General features: G+C 37.5%; 1 protein-coding gene across 1 annotated transcript in view; it reads right to left on the bottom strand.

The window, feature by feature from the left end:
• The window catches only part of LOC121739622 (alpha-aminoadipic semialdehyde synthase, mitochondrial), a 32982-nt gene extending 18355 nt beyond the window's left edge, over window positions 1-14627 (bottom strand). The window contains exons 1-6 of the mRNA XM_042132114.1: window positions 14450-14627; window positions 10824-10970; window positions 9597-9773; window positions 3127-3279; window positions 2413-2559; window positions 309-387 (exon numbers count right to left, since the gene is read on the bottom strand). Coding sequence (XP_041988048.1) covers window positions 309-387; window positions 2413-2559; window positions 3127-3279; window positions 9597-9773; window positions 10824-10970; window positions 14450-14524 — 778 coding nt within the window. The 5' untranslated portion in view covers window positions 14525-14627. The remainder of the gene's footprint in view (window positions 1-308; window positions 388-2412; window positions 2560-3126; window positions 3280-9596; window positions 9774-10823; window positions 10971-14449) is intronic.
• Between the last annotated feature and the right edge of the window lie 628 nt (window positions 14628-15255).

Raw genomic sequence — 15255 nt, 5'->3', positions numbered from 1 at the left:
CGGTTTTTTAAATCATTTTTTCAGTGACATAGGCTATAATATATTTTGTACCCGTGCGAAGCCGGGGCGGGTCGCTAGTATATATATATATATATATATATATATATATATATATATATATATATATATATATATGCAAGAATTGCTCGTTTAAAGATATAAGATAAAATTAAATTTAATTAAATTAAGGGGGGCTTCCATACAAAAAACACATTTTTTGCCTGCTTTCGCGGTACGGAACCCTTCGTGCGCGAGTCCGACTCGCACTTGGCCGATTATTGTTTATAATATTTTAAATTATTACTTACTGCCATGCTCAGCAACCTTCCGCAGCATTTCCGGTGGTACGTACTCGTGGGGAAGCTCTTGGAAGATTTCTTGACTTCCCTGATATAAAAATACGATATTTTGATGTAAAGCCGAATGATAGAAGTAGAAGTTTATAACAAAATCCTTATTAGTATCAGTGACAACAGCAATATTGTTTAGAAGTACATGTTTGTTAGATTATTACTAATCCTTCTTATTATATTAATTTTATAATTCATTTTTATACTTGCAAATAAGCCCCGAATTGTTTCATTTTCTAAAATTAGATATTATATTAATGTAGACATTATATTTCCAAGAATTCGATTTTCGAAAATTTTCTCTATAGAAAAAATCACAAAAGATGCATCTAATTTTCACGAATTTTTCATTTATTGCCATAACCGTGCATTGAACTAAGTTAATATTTTAACACATTGTTTATAATTCTATCATTGAGAGATCGACCTAGCGGATTTTTAAAATGTTGTATATTTATCGAGTTATTGAGAAAAAACTAATTTGGCGATGAAACCGCGTCGTTCTTTTTCACCTGGCATATGAAAGACGGGCGTGAGTGTGAAGAGACACGGACGATGTTTGATTTTTGGGGTTAGTCGCCCTCTTAATACAATGCAGATGATCATGATGTAATGTAATGGGGTGATGCCGTCTGCCGAAGGCAACGGCAACTTGCCATTCAACCAAGCAGGCAAGAGAAAACCCTTGAGATTGCATCGCTGATAAATCGCAAACATACTCGCATGTGAATAAGATTAAGGTAACCCCTTGATAATTTGGCTGCAGCGATATCGATTTTTCTCAACAATGACTAAAGCTAAGAAATTAAAGTTCACTGTCAGTATTCATCATGTCTTTATCTATGAATTACCCCTAGCATAACACGATTGGTCAACTTTTATAACACAGAATAATTAATCAAAAAGACCTCTATAAAAACAGGGCTTCTAATTTTGCCAACAGAGGAGAGTGATTTAAGCTTTCGAAATTTGTACATAGATTAGTTCAAGCATTCCATATAATTTGCCCATACCTCATGTGAAATATATTTATGGTTTTTAAATTACGTGACAAAACCATTTTGTCGCTTACGCTCTTTCCATTTCTCTTTCATTTTCTCAAAGTGTCAAACAGCCTTCCATTCCGTTACCCAACTGAGTCTCTCTATAAGCAAACAAAAGCATTGACGGTACGCCAACTGTATATATCCTATGCAGTCCTCAAACACCATAGCCTCCTTAATTACATCCCACCATCCGGTGGCAAAAGACGTAATAACCTCGATGCAACCGCGCAACGCTTTCACACCCGCTTCGCCAATCGTTTCTTTAGTTTTCTTTGGGGATAAGTTTACAAAAAAATTAATAAGACAATAAACATTTACTCCCTAACCAAGCAGCATGCAAAAAAAGAGTAAATGAATGGCTGCTAACTATATCTTACAAAAACACTGAAACTCTCATTCCTGTACCTGACTAACAAACATGCACACACACACGTACACACACACGCACGCACACACACGCACACGCACACGCACACACACACACACACACACACACACACACACGCACGCACACACACACACACACACACACACACACACACACACACACACACACACTATACTATCACGGTATCACCCTATAAGCAACACATTGATAATTTGTTTCACTGCTTTGTTGTAAATATGTAGCTGGAATCCTTTTACCTTGCCTGGAGATCCTGGTGTCCTGAAATACAGGCTACGCCTAGTTTAGGCACCAGTCTCCCACATAACCAGTGCCAAGTTTGTTGGTTTGTTAAGTATGTATTACATAACATTGTATTGATCTTAATGTGGTGAGATAATAAACGAATTTTTATTATTAATATTATTATTATTTCTTGCTGTTCCATTTCTTGTAAACAAGCGATGTAAAACATATCCAAAACGAATTTTTAATTTAACGCGGCGTCACCTTAAAGTATAATCACGTTTTCTATCGTTACAATAGGTTACAATGAAATATTTTGAGGCGTAGATAAAGTTTTGAAAGATATAAGCAAGGAATTCAACTAATTAAGGAGGAAGTTTCATACCTGTGATACATTCCCGGATCCGGTAAATACGAAGGTGAGCGGTCCGAGCGACTTGGGCATCATGCCCAGCGCCACCTCGTACCCGGCGTCGCGGATCGCCTGGCGCGCCATGCTCGAGTTGCGGTAGTTGTGCGCCGGACCCACGTGCTGGAGGAATAATGGTTAATGTCAACGTTGTAGTGTCTTTAATGGTGTGCACAGTTATGAGGTCATACGACCTATTTGGTATTAATGGTGAAGGCAGTTTCTTCTTCAGAGAGAAGCTGTTGCTGTTGAGCAGGAGTTGGATAAAGATTGAAAGTCTTCAGAAAATAAAAGATAAGGAAAGTCGTTAGCAATGGGATAATATATTTTTTAGGCCTATGGAACATCCAGTCCGGTTGCTTGTATTCGTCCTTTCGTTGTTCGTGAACAGTATAGAAAAGCGATAGCAGCCCCGGATCTAGGGGGGGGGCAAGCCGGGATCTGTGCCCCGGGCGGCAAATTCAGAGGGCGGCCAAATTCATACTTCACGGACCAATGGACAACTCATCATTGACCACGTAATAAAATATATAATAGCACAAGTACAGCAATTTCATGGCCATAATTAACATAATTAGATAGGGGGGGGCGGCATGGGCGTATATAAGGGGGGGGGGGTCCGGTATCCTGCGTCGTCCGTCGCACCTCATACAATACACAGCGGGGGAAAGGGAAGGAGAGTTAAGTTACCATGAAGGGCGTGTGGTGGCCTAGCGCCAACAGCCGCAGGCCCAGGCCGTGCAGGATGTTGATCATGCCGGCCACCCCGGCGTACTTGCCGAACGCCACCACGCGGTTGCCCGCGTCGTCCATCAGCTTCTCGTAGTCTATCAGACGAATGTTCTAGAAAGGGGTTTACAGTTTTTAAATATAGAAGGGGTTTATGAAAATCCGGTGGTATCTTTAAGGGCAAACGCATAATTATTCGTTTTACATATTAATATACTTCCTTTATTTTTTAATTCTATTATAAATAGAGCTCAGTATGTACTATCAGAGAAGTTGATTCCTATGCAAACCGGGGACCTAAGTAGTTTGGTTGCGTTACGTCAAACCCAGCTGACAGGTCACAAATTTTAACATTGAATTGACATATTCGACCAAATAACGTTGGTCTGTCAATTGCATAGGAATCAACTTCCTCGATGGTACCTACGAATAAACTGCTACTAATTTATTGTTGCAAGCGTTACAACAATAAACACGTTATAGAAAATATGCAAATTAAAATTGCGGATATTCTACACGTAGGCTGCAGCTAAGTCGTAGCAATGTCGTAGCCGTAGTAGATGAAACATGAAAGTTGTAGATCCTGCTACGCCACCGCTACGACGTGCAAGAATTGGTAGCAACAAAACAAATTCGTAACACCTGCTTTTAATGCTGCTTTTTTTCCATGATTAATTATTTCCTATTAGTTTATTATTTCCTATCACTACATATTATAAAACAAATTCGCTTTTTTCCCTCATGTCCCTTTGTTCCCTTTAATCTTTAAAACTACGCAACGGATTTTGATGCGGTTTTCTTTAATAGATAGAGCGATTCAAGAGGAAGGTTTATTTAGTATAATAACATTCATTGATGTGCCTCCGGAAAACATACAGCATTGTTTTGAAGAAAGCAGTGTATACTTATCTGTTTCGGTCTGTTTTATCTTCATAAACGGGTTTCGGTAACTTAACTAGATGGCGCTCGGAGCGATCTCTATGATGGAGCATAGGGGCAAGGGGGGGCGCGCCAGCGCCGCCATTTTCCAAACCTTTCTTTCGCCGCGTACGGTCTTGAATCCGTTTTCATCGGGTTTATTCTACATTTTTATATTAAAATAAGACTGTTTTTAGTTTAAGGGCAGTGCTAAGCCCAAATAACAAATAATATTTTTTTGCTAATTCGTTATTTAAAGTGTCGAAATGAGTTCGCTACCAAACAAAGACAATGACGGTGATTTGAACGAACGGGTAGATGAAGAATCCAGTTCGGAAGATTCATCGTCGGCCGAAGAGGAACGTGACGAGTCAAATTGTCATCGACAGGTAACGGCCGATCCACGGATCGACGCGTTATTCGACCAGGTCAGTGCCCTCACAAATTTTATAATGCACCAACAATGTGCATTACATACTACGCCTGCTTTAAGCGACACTGTGCAACATACCGAGGATAAGGGGGAATTCATAAGCAACCCCTCGTCGGATACTTCAAAAATTTTGGACTTGGGCACGTGTAGGACCGAATTTGATGATAAAAAGTATATTAAACCGGCCGATGAGTCGAGATTGAAATCGTTAATCGGTCTCCAACATTTTAATTCGCCCACTTGGCGCCATGTCCGTTATAATAAAGTTTTAAATAATTTAATTGCTCAACCAGGTTTTGGCAATTAAAAAATTAACGACGAGCTTTGTAGCCTTAATAAAGGGAAAGATTTTTTGGCACCCATTCAACAAGTTATGGCGGCTTTAACAAACGCGTTGTTACATCAACGTCAACTAATGAAAATGGGTCTCCAAGATTTAGTAGATTGGGCTCATAAAAATACTACAGAGGTCAACTCGGATACATTGTTTAATAAAATAACTGAATCTTTTGGAAAATCTTCACCTTCTTACAAATTATCTGAGGAAACCTTACAAGTTGTGTGCGGTAAACGTGCGGAATGCATTGAAATTAGACGTCAAAGATTAATTTCTGAAATAAATGATAAAAATGTACAAGCTGCTTTATCAAATATACCGCCAAGTGAAGAATTTTTGTTTGAAAAAACTAGGTTAGAGTCTTTTATTAAATCTCAAGGAGGTGCTCATAATTGGCTGGGTCAACAATTTAAAAAAGATAGATCAGTTTTAAAACGAAAAATAACTGAACCAATTGCTTCTACATCTAGATCTGTCTCGTTACCTAAACAAGCAAATTTCGGAGGTTATAAAACAATAAATAATTCAAAATCAAATTATAAAAAGTCTAATAATAACACCCACAAACAAAACAATTCATTTCCAAACAACAATATTAAAAAGAAGTGACTATCAAACACATTTCATGGGGGGACAATTGATAAAATTCAAACATCAATGGCAAACTATGGGAGCCACAAACCATGTAATATTAGCAATTTCGGGTTCTCGAATACCATTCTTCAAAAAACCCCCGTTGATCTTACCCACGAAACGAATACTGAAACGGTATACAACCGAACCGTCCCCTGCAGTATCGAAAATAATTCAGGAACTGTTGGATCAAAATGTATTAGAACCAGTAGTTGCCAAAACGCCCAGTTTCATATCGAAAGTTTTTTTGCGGAAAAAGAGCGATGGTTCAATGAGACCAATTTTCGACCTACGGCAACTCAATGCATATGTGAAAGCGAAACGGTTTCGTCTAGTGTCTCATGCAAATGTTCCGGAATTTCTCCAGCCAAAAGACTGGATGATAAAATTAGATATTTCAAACGCCTATTTCCATTTGCCCATTGCAAAATCGCACCGACCTTTTTTAAGAATCAGTTACCTGGGAAAGTTGTACCAAATGACATACCTACTATTTGGTCTAGCTTCTGCTCCTTACCTTTTCTCTTCTGTAACGTGTTGGGTCGCGGAGACCCTACGCGCGAAAGGATATCGAGTACTAGTCTACCTAGATGATTTCCTTGTAGTACACCAGGATCGGAACGCTCTGTGTCTGCAGGCTTCGGAAGCCGTAAGACACTTGGAATTGTTGGGCTGGCAAATCAACTATCGGAAATCGGTTCTTACCCCAACTCAGGACCTAGAATATTTAGGAATACGTTGGAGGACGGTAGCGAATACCATGTCACTCTCAGAACAGAAGATCACCAGCCTAGACAGCAATCTGAAACAAAGAATTGTACTGAAAGAGGGCATAAATCTTCGACAGCTGCAAAGCCTGCTAGGACAGTTGAACTTTGCCAACTTTGTTGTCCCAAGGGGAAGACTCCATTGCCTGCACCTCCAAATATTCCTGAAGCGTTTTTCCAAGGTTTTGCCCCGTGTAAACCGATCCGTTTACCAAACCACGTGAAACGGGAATTAATGTGGTGGCTCAACGGCATTCACCGCTCGGCACCGATACACAAAAACCCACGACGAACTATCTGGCGACGGACGCTTCAGATGTGGGATGGGGTGCCTATTTAGACGGAACTTTTCTCTCCGGGAAATGGACAGTACAGCAAAAAAGATGGCACAGCAACAAAAAAGAACTGTTCGCAGTAGTAGCTGCAATAAAAGCAAAATCAAAAGAACTAAGGAATTCGCACATACTAATTCAGTCAGACAACCTCCTCCACGTTATTAACCTGGCGTACCTCCACGTTATCAACATATTTTCCGGCAATTAAAAGATGGCTTGAATGATGTTCAATTTCTGAAGTCAATGCTAAAGAGCCTCAACCATTCGAAGTCGCAAAATTTCTTATGCATCTTCATTTTAACGAAAACTTGTCGTACAACACAATTTCAGTACACAAGTCTGCTGTACTTACTTTTTGTGGACCTCACGCCGAACACCACACATCTTCAAATTTTATTATAAAACACACTCTTAAAGCCATAGCCTCTGCGAAGCCTAAAAAAGTTACCATTTCCATATCGTGGGATCCAAGGGATGTACTGGAGTGGATCACAGCAAACCCTCCAAAAGAGTCTCTCTTTGATATAGCTAGAAGAACTGCAATAGTCCTATTATTGGCCTCGGGAAGGAGAGTCCATGATCTCACTCTGCTCGAGGTAACAAGTGATCACTTCTTCGACAGAGGTGACCATATTTTCTTAATACCGGCATTTGGATCTAAGACAGACACTCATTCTCGTCGCCAATCTGCCTGGATGCTTTCAAAACACGACAATAGAAATATTTGCCCTGTAACTCTTGTAAGATCTTACCTGGAAAAAGTTAAGCCCCGAAGGTCTGAGGTGGGAGATTTAAATAGTTTGTTTATTACAGTAAATGGGATAATTAAACCAGCTTCCAGGACTGTAATAGGAAATTGGGTGCGTTCTGTATTGAGGGACAGTGGTATTGACGCACCTCCAGGAAGCTGTAGGTCAGCGGTAGCATCCTGGAGGTGGCTTGATAATCAACCAATAGACGAAATATTATCTAGGGGAAATTGGAAATCATCCAACACGTTTTTCAATCATTATTGTAAACAGATAGAAATCCCTAAAGACAATCGACTTGATTCATTTTTTAGTACTTTTGCGCCGGTTTATTTAATCTATGAATTATGATTTATACTTATTTTTATGATTTTCTCTGTTATAATTATTATGGTTAATTATATAGATATTAAAATATGAATAATATATTGAAATATTGATATTAAAATATGTATGTTTTCTTTATCTGCATAAAGTTTAACTTCAAACTACTACTTACATTATAATTTATATTACTTAATTTCACCTATTTATCATCATAGCGTTGTGCAATAGATCATCACCAGCAGATAACAAACACGTCTTCAAAACAATGCTGTATGTTTTCCGGAGGCACATCAATATTACGGTTTTACATAACAATAAAACCGATATTATGTGCCGAAGAGGAAAACATACAGCATTGTAGGAAGTTCTTCCTGGTGAAAACGACTATGGTTTGGAAAATGGTGGCGCTGGCGCGCCCCCCCCCCCCCCCCCCTTGCTGGTCTATGCTCCATCATAGAGATCGCTCCTAGCGCCATCTAGTTATGTTACCGTAGTATACACTGCTTTCTTTAAAACAATGCTGTATGTTTTCCTCTTCGGCACATAATATCGGTTTTGTTGTTATGTAAAACCGTAATATTAAATAGTGGAGAAATACTACTATTGTTAGGGTTTCTAATGTGATGTCGTAAATAATTACATAATTTTCCGCTTACATTGCAAACGCAGGCCTAAAGGATTTATCAAAATAATAATAAATCAAATCAAAATAATTAAAAAAAATTACTAAGTATTGTATACAATGAAAAGGTCTACAGAAAACTCCGCGATGGTATAATATAATGTCTATCTCTTATGGATATCCCACAATAACAGTTTTTTGCCATTTACTTTTAACGACAAATAATGGCTAATTTTCGAAGCGATTTTAACCAATACAAGATTAATCCTTGTTCAATTAAATACTTTAAATACATTGTTGATTTAATATAGAACTATATGGCCCTTTACAGCATATTATGGTTTAAATGAATATTTTCAAAGATTTTACATATTAAAAAATTGCGAGTCGTAATTTGTGCGGGCCACGGGTAGTAATAATGAATATAAATAAAAACTGCTGAATCGATTTTAATATTTTTTTCAGTGGCTATATACATATTTTATGCCTCGCTGTCGCTAGTTAGTTTATATAATTCTTTCCTATTAGTTATTTTTAAAGGTTTATTTGCAATATGACAAAGGCGACCTTACATAAAACGAAAAATATAGTTTATCGTAAAATAATAATGAATTAAATATGACATGAAAATAATAATGAATTAAATATAATATTCTGCTTGTAGCACAAACCATATGCATTTACTAACAGTATGTTTGTCTAAGATAAAGCTAAGTACTAATTTGTTTTACCACGATAAGCGTCATATACAGGGTGTAACAAAACTAAGTGATAATACTTTAGGGTGTGTATGTGTTCCTTCTAGAGAGTTCACTGTGAAAGTAGCAGCCCTGAAAGACAAATTTTTTTTTCACTTTTGTATGGAGAAACTCGTGACGCTCGGGCCCTTGCCCATAAAAAAGTGAAAAAAGTTGGTTGGTTTCACAGTGAACTCTCTACAAGGAACACATGCACAGAGTACACACCCTAAAGTATTATCACTTAGTTTTGTTACTCCCTGTATATGCGTTAGTATTAGTAAATATTAATTTTATTGGTTAACTAAGAAATCAATGACCGTGTTAATAAATCTTAAAGCGGCATTAAAACTTAATAATAGTACATATTATGTATATTAAAATGTCCTGATTATGAGCTGGAGGCATACCAGCCGGGCAATACCAACGGTGGCGCAGGAGCGAAAAAATGGAAGACCCTGGCAGCTTTGCCCAGCAGTGGGAAAGTAAAAAAATATATAGTCCTGTATGACGATAATACTAAACTTATTTTATTGTTGATAGGAGACGTATGATGAAAGTAGTATCACCAACCTTGGCCAATATCGCGTCGAGCATGGGCATGTTAGCCTCCTGCGCCTTGATGGTGTGCGAGAAGAAGCAGTAGGTCTTGTTGGGGATGAGCAGGTCCACCGGCGTCTGCTTCACGCCGAATATAACGCCGGCCTCGCTGATGTCCTCCTGGACTACCGCGCCAGCGTTTATGTACGACTGTGGAAAGGAATATACGGTTAGGACATCTTGAAGGAGAGTGTATAACGCACACACTTGGACCAGACTCGAAAAAACCTCGAGGTTTTTAGGCTTCATGGCTCGTTTTTTGTTTCTCATCTATTCTCATAATTAAATTAAGTTAACGTTTAATAAAACCTTTAATTTTAAATTCAGTTAACGTTTAATCATCTTTAATTTAAGAGAGTGCCAAAGTCCAGTGCCTTAGATACGCCTACTGAGCTATAATTATTTTATTTATTAATAATTATTATAAGAGTATGGTGCACGTCGTGATCACTATACACAATATTAGGTATAGTACTTATAGCAGAAGGTGTCAAGCAAAACTTCTCTCAAATGATGACGAATTTATCAACATAATAGATTATATAACTCAGATATTGCTAGTGCAACATAATAAGTGCAATATTTTGAGACAATGATTTCCATCATAAATGATGGACTTGAACGGATAACCGCCTGACCCCAGCCCCGAGTGACCCGACGCACTCGACACAAAGGGGTCACGAAAAATTCCAAAAGGAAGTCGCATCTCGCTATCACTTATTACGCATTTCATTGACATCATTAGTGTACCAAACAAACAAACTCCTAAAGTACAAATTATGTTTGAGAGATATTTTGAATTCTCATGCATACAGAATGATCGAGGTTTTGGGCAGATTCCTCATGTAAGAAAGGGTTTATGGTCTACTTCCCAATAAGCATTTAACTTTTAGGAAGTTTTGTTAACGTCTCCAAATTAGGAGTGACTGGGTTAAAACTTAAAACATGTAAATAAGTTATCTAACATACGATTTTGTCAAAAGATTGTGAAACAAACTTTAAGACTTCAGCGTAGTGTACACGCTCATTCTTGTGATTCTTCTATTAGGCCCACCTGTGACTGCTGCCGATCTGGATTACGGTTAACCATTTCATGTTATGAATGTCTCTCGTTCTTATTAGAGGTGCGAGTGTAGATGCGTAAATACCCGGGCATTTAAGGCGTTTACGGGCTTTTTTTCTAATCTTCTCGTTACATACCTGCATAGGGTAGGCCCTGCGGTTGGAGGGCTGCACGATGACCTTGACGCCCTTTCGGACGAGCCGGTTGACGTTGGCGGGGGCGAAGGGCGCGCGCCGCTCCCATACTGACTGGTCCTCACGACGGATTGCTATCACACGACGATTCTAGTGACGAGAGGAACGTCATTTAGTAAGAGTATAAGGCCATACTACATTTTTTCCATCATACAAAAAAGGAGGTGATAGGCATAAAGTTTATTAGTAGATAGGAGGAGGTGGTAGGCACCAATAGCGCCGACGACGTTAAGCCAATGTTTGAAAATGCTCAATGTTTGAGTTTGAGGTTAGATTCCACCCATCCATACTAATATTATAAACGCGATAGTGTCCATCTCCATCTCCGTATCCAGCAGGTTCAACGGTTTGGGCATAAAGTGGTGACAGACAGACATGTCTGTCACCACTTTATGCCCAAACCGTTGAACCTGCTGGATACGGAGATACTTTGAGTCCCGGAAAGGGACATAGGATACTTTTTAGGGTTCCGTATTCAACAAGTTTCGGTCTGTTCGTCCGTCTGTCTGTCCGTGGTTTTGCTCAGAGACTATACGGATTACGAACCTACAAAGCTGTAATTCGGCACGAATGCAGATATTAAGGCGACGCCTTGATAATTTGGCTGTAGCGATAGCGATTTTTCTCAACAATGACTAAAGCTAAGAAATGAAAGTTCATTGTTAGTATTCATCATGTCTTTGTCTTTGAATTACCCCTAGCATAACACGATTGGTCAACTTTTATAACACAGAATAATCAATCGAAAAGACCTCTGTAAAAAAAGGGATTCCTATTTTGCCAACAGAGATTTGTACATAAATTGGTTCAAGCATACACTTTAATTTGCCCAGAGCTTATATGAAATGTAGGTTTTTAAATTACGCGACAAAAACTATTTTGTCGCTTACGCCCTTTCTATTTTTTGCTGTTCCATCGCTTGTTTTACTATGAGAGGTCAGGCCGGCTTCTCATAGAAAACTTATTGTACAAAGAAATTTATTGTACAAAAATATTCAATGTACAGAATTGACTTTCTGCGCGGCTTTGCTTGCGTAATTTAGTAATTTCACGCAACCGTACATTTTTTCGCAAAAAATAGCATTTGTCCCATCACGTGATTCTTGATGTTTGCCAAATAACATAAAAATTGCTCCAGTAGTTCTTAAGATAATAACCAATTTCAAATAATTTCCCTCCGTTTTTTCCACATTTTCCTCTATTTCTTCGCTCTTGTTAGTCTTAGCGTGATAAAATATAGCCTATGGCCTTTCTCGATAAATGAGATATCTAACACTGTAAGAATTTTTCAAATCGGACCAGTAGTTCCTGGGATTAGCGCATTCAAATAAGCCCTTTCATATAATTTCCCCCGTTTTTTCCACATTTCCTCTATTTCTTCGCTCCTATTAGTCTTAGTGTGATAAAATATATCTCGATAAATGGGCTATCCAACGGTAAAAGAATTTTTCAAATCAGGCCAGTAGTAGTTCCTGAGATTAGCACGTTCAAACAAACAAACAAACAAACTCTGCAGAATTATAATATTATAGTATAGATATTAGATAGTGATGTGAGAAACATATAAAATAAATAGAGCACGGTCGACCATAGTTTCCATCGTAACACATACTTAACTCTATCCACAGATTAGATTGGATTAATATTATTGAATTATATTTTGAAAGTAAGTCATTTAATGATAAAATTATATCATCGCTTCGATACAAGTCAGGTTTTGTTATCAATTAATGTTGTTTCCGGAAAATCGGCGAAAAAAAATGATGTTTGGAGTGGTAACTTTCCGTATATTTCTTTTTATAATATCTATAATGTAAAGATATAGATTATGTAGTGATAATTAACTGATATTTATCATGTCTTTGGTTAAGTAATAACTTCTTTGGTATATGGTATTTGAGTATCAATAAAGCATTAAAGTAGTTTATGAAAAAGAAGCAAGGCAGATTTAAAAACCAGCCAAGTTCGTGTCGGGCCACGCGCAATATAGGGTTCCGTTACGGAACCCTATATTACAGATGGACAGACGGACAGACAGACAGACCGACGGACGGACAGACCGAAACTATAAGGGTTCCTTGTTGACTACAGAACCCTAAAAATCAAATCGAGCGTATGACGTGGTGTGGCGACTGGCGTAGTCGCGTAGGTAAGCGCTACGAATGCTCTACGAAAAATTTATAGTAGATCTAGCGACTTGATAGTTGATAGAAAGACGTTTCCTTTGCAAAATGTTAAATGTATCTATTGCTATCTATGACCATGCCTAGTTGCCTACATTCCAAAACTTCGTCACCTAATCTGCTTATTACTTTAGTCTTTATGTAACGTATGAGAGATAATAAAGTGTGGTGATTATTATTCTTTCAGTACAAATAATTTATATTATAAATATTTTTAGGTTAAGTATATTGCACAAAAGTCTATTTTAAAAAGTCTAGACTAAAATCAAAAACTTAAAATACCTACAAGTACGCGTTAAATTCTTTGGTTCATTCATATTTCATTAATAATATTTCGATTTAAAATAGGAATACAGAAAGATTTTAATAGTTTTACAACTTTCTGTATTTAATTACTACTTATTTTCGATAATTTTTCTCAGGACCAATTTTTCCCACGACGGGTATTCCAATTTTTAGGGTTCCGGACCCAAAGGGTAAAAACAGGACCCTATTACTAAGACTTCGATGTCTGTTCGTCTGTCTGTCTGTCTCCAGGCTGTAACTCAAGAACGGTAATAACTAGAGAGTTGAAAATTTTTACAGATCATGGATTTTTGTTACCGCTAATCGCTATAACAACAAATACTAAAAACAAAATAAATTAAATCCCATACAATATACGTGATTTTTTGGCCATTTTTGCTCGATATCAATGATGGCAACAAGTAGGCACCTGAAATGTTCACAAAATACCTACTTATTAATTGTATTAATTTTATACTTTAATTATTAATAATAAAATTTAAATAAAATAAATAATTAAGGGTGGCTCACATACAAAAAATACAATTTTTGCTCCATAATGGTACGGAACCCTGTGCGCGAGTGTGACTCGCACTTGGCCGATTTTTATTTAAGTTTCCATACCCAAATGGAAATTACTGAGACTTCGCTGTCTGCCCGTCTGTCTGTCCGTCTATCTGTCTGCCTCCAGGCTGTAACTCATTATGAACCGCTATAGACTTCTGAAATTTTCACAGATTATGTAAGTATTTCTGGTGCCACTATAACAACAAATACTAAAAACAAAATAAAGTTAATATTTAAGGGGGCTCCCATACAACAAACGTTATTTTTTGGTCTTTTTATCTCGTAATCCATAATGGCAACATAGACTCTTGAAATTTTCAAAACATCTTTAATTATAATAAAATGAATATTTTAGGGGGCTACCATACAAAAAACACCATTTTTTCCTTTTTTTCGCTCTATAACGGTACGGAACCCTTCGTGCGCGAGTATGACTCGCACTAGGCCGATTATGAAATATATATTTTATTTTTTTTGTTCACTTGCCCAGAAATCATGAACTACACCCAACTCATAATTTGGCCACAGACGTACCTTAGACGTGGAATAGTAAGCGAGATTCTTCAACACGTGTCTCTTCGTGCGAAGAGCCGCCGATCTGTACAACATTTTACTCGGACGCGTTAATCAAATGTTGATTTAATTAAGTATATAAAATGATAAATAGCGATACGGCCGCCTCGCTCCTCGTTCGCTACACTAATGTGTTTACGATTGTTATCCTGTATTCCTTCGAAAACATTTAAATATCTTTATCTATGTGAGGTATGTGAGCGATTAAAACGATAATAAGCTTGGACCCCCCACTGATTTGCCGTAGATTATTAGTTATTCAAGAAAGGTGACTGTTGGGTTTTTAGCATGAATCTGTGTGTGTCGCAGAAGTAGATATCGGTAGATCATAAAGTACAATGTATTTTAACACAAAAAACTTGCTTAGTTTTTTTTCTATCTAGCTATTTGACCGAGCTTCGCTCGGTATTCGATATTATTTTTAACAAAAAAATTAAACCGACTTCCAAGGTAAAAACAATAATAACATCCTTATAATATGAACTAAAAAGTATTAAATAATTTTTCCTATCTTATAGTGCCTTTTCCGAATTCGGCTAAACCTCAAGTATTTCTGTTCTCAATCTTCATCAGTTTTGAAGTCGGTACCAGATAGCCTGAATCTTTAGTTCTCTGACAGAATATTTGAAACTTTTGGAACTGGCACCGACTTCAAAATTATGAAGATTGAGTACAGAAATAGTTGAGGTTTAGCCGAATTCGGAAAAGGCACTATTAGATAGGAAAAATTATTTAATACTTTTTAGTTCATATTATAAGGATGTTAT

The sequence above is a fragment of the Aricia agestis genome, chromosome 2, assembly GCF_905147365.1.
Source record: "Aricia agestis chromosome 2, ilAriAges1.1, whole genome shotgun sequence".
Lineage (NCBI taxonomy): Eukaryota > Metazoa > Arthropoda > Insecta > Lepidoptera > Lycaenidae > Aricia > Aricia agestis.
This window is presented reverse-complemented; position numbering and strand designations above follow the sequence as displayed.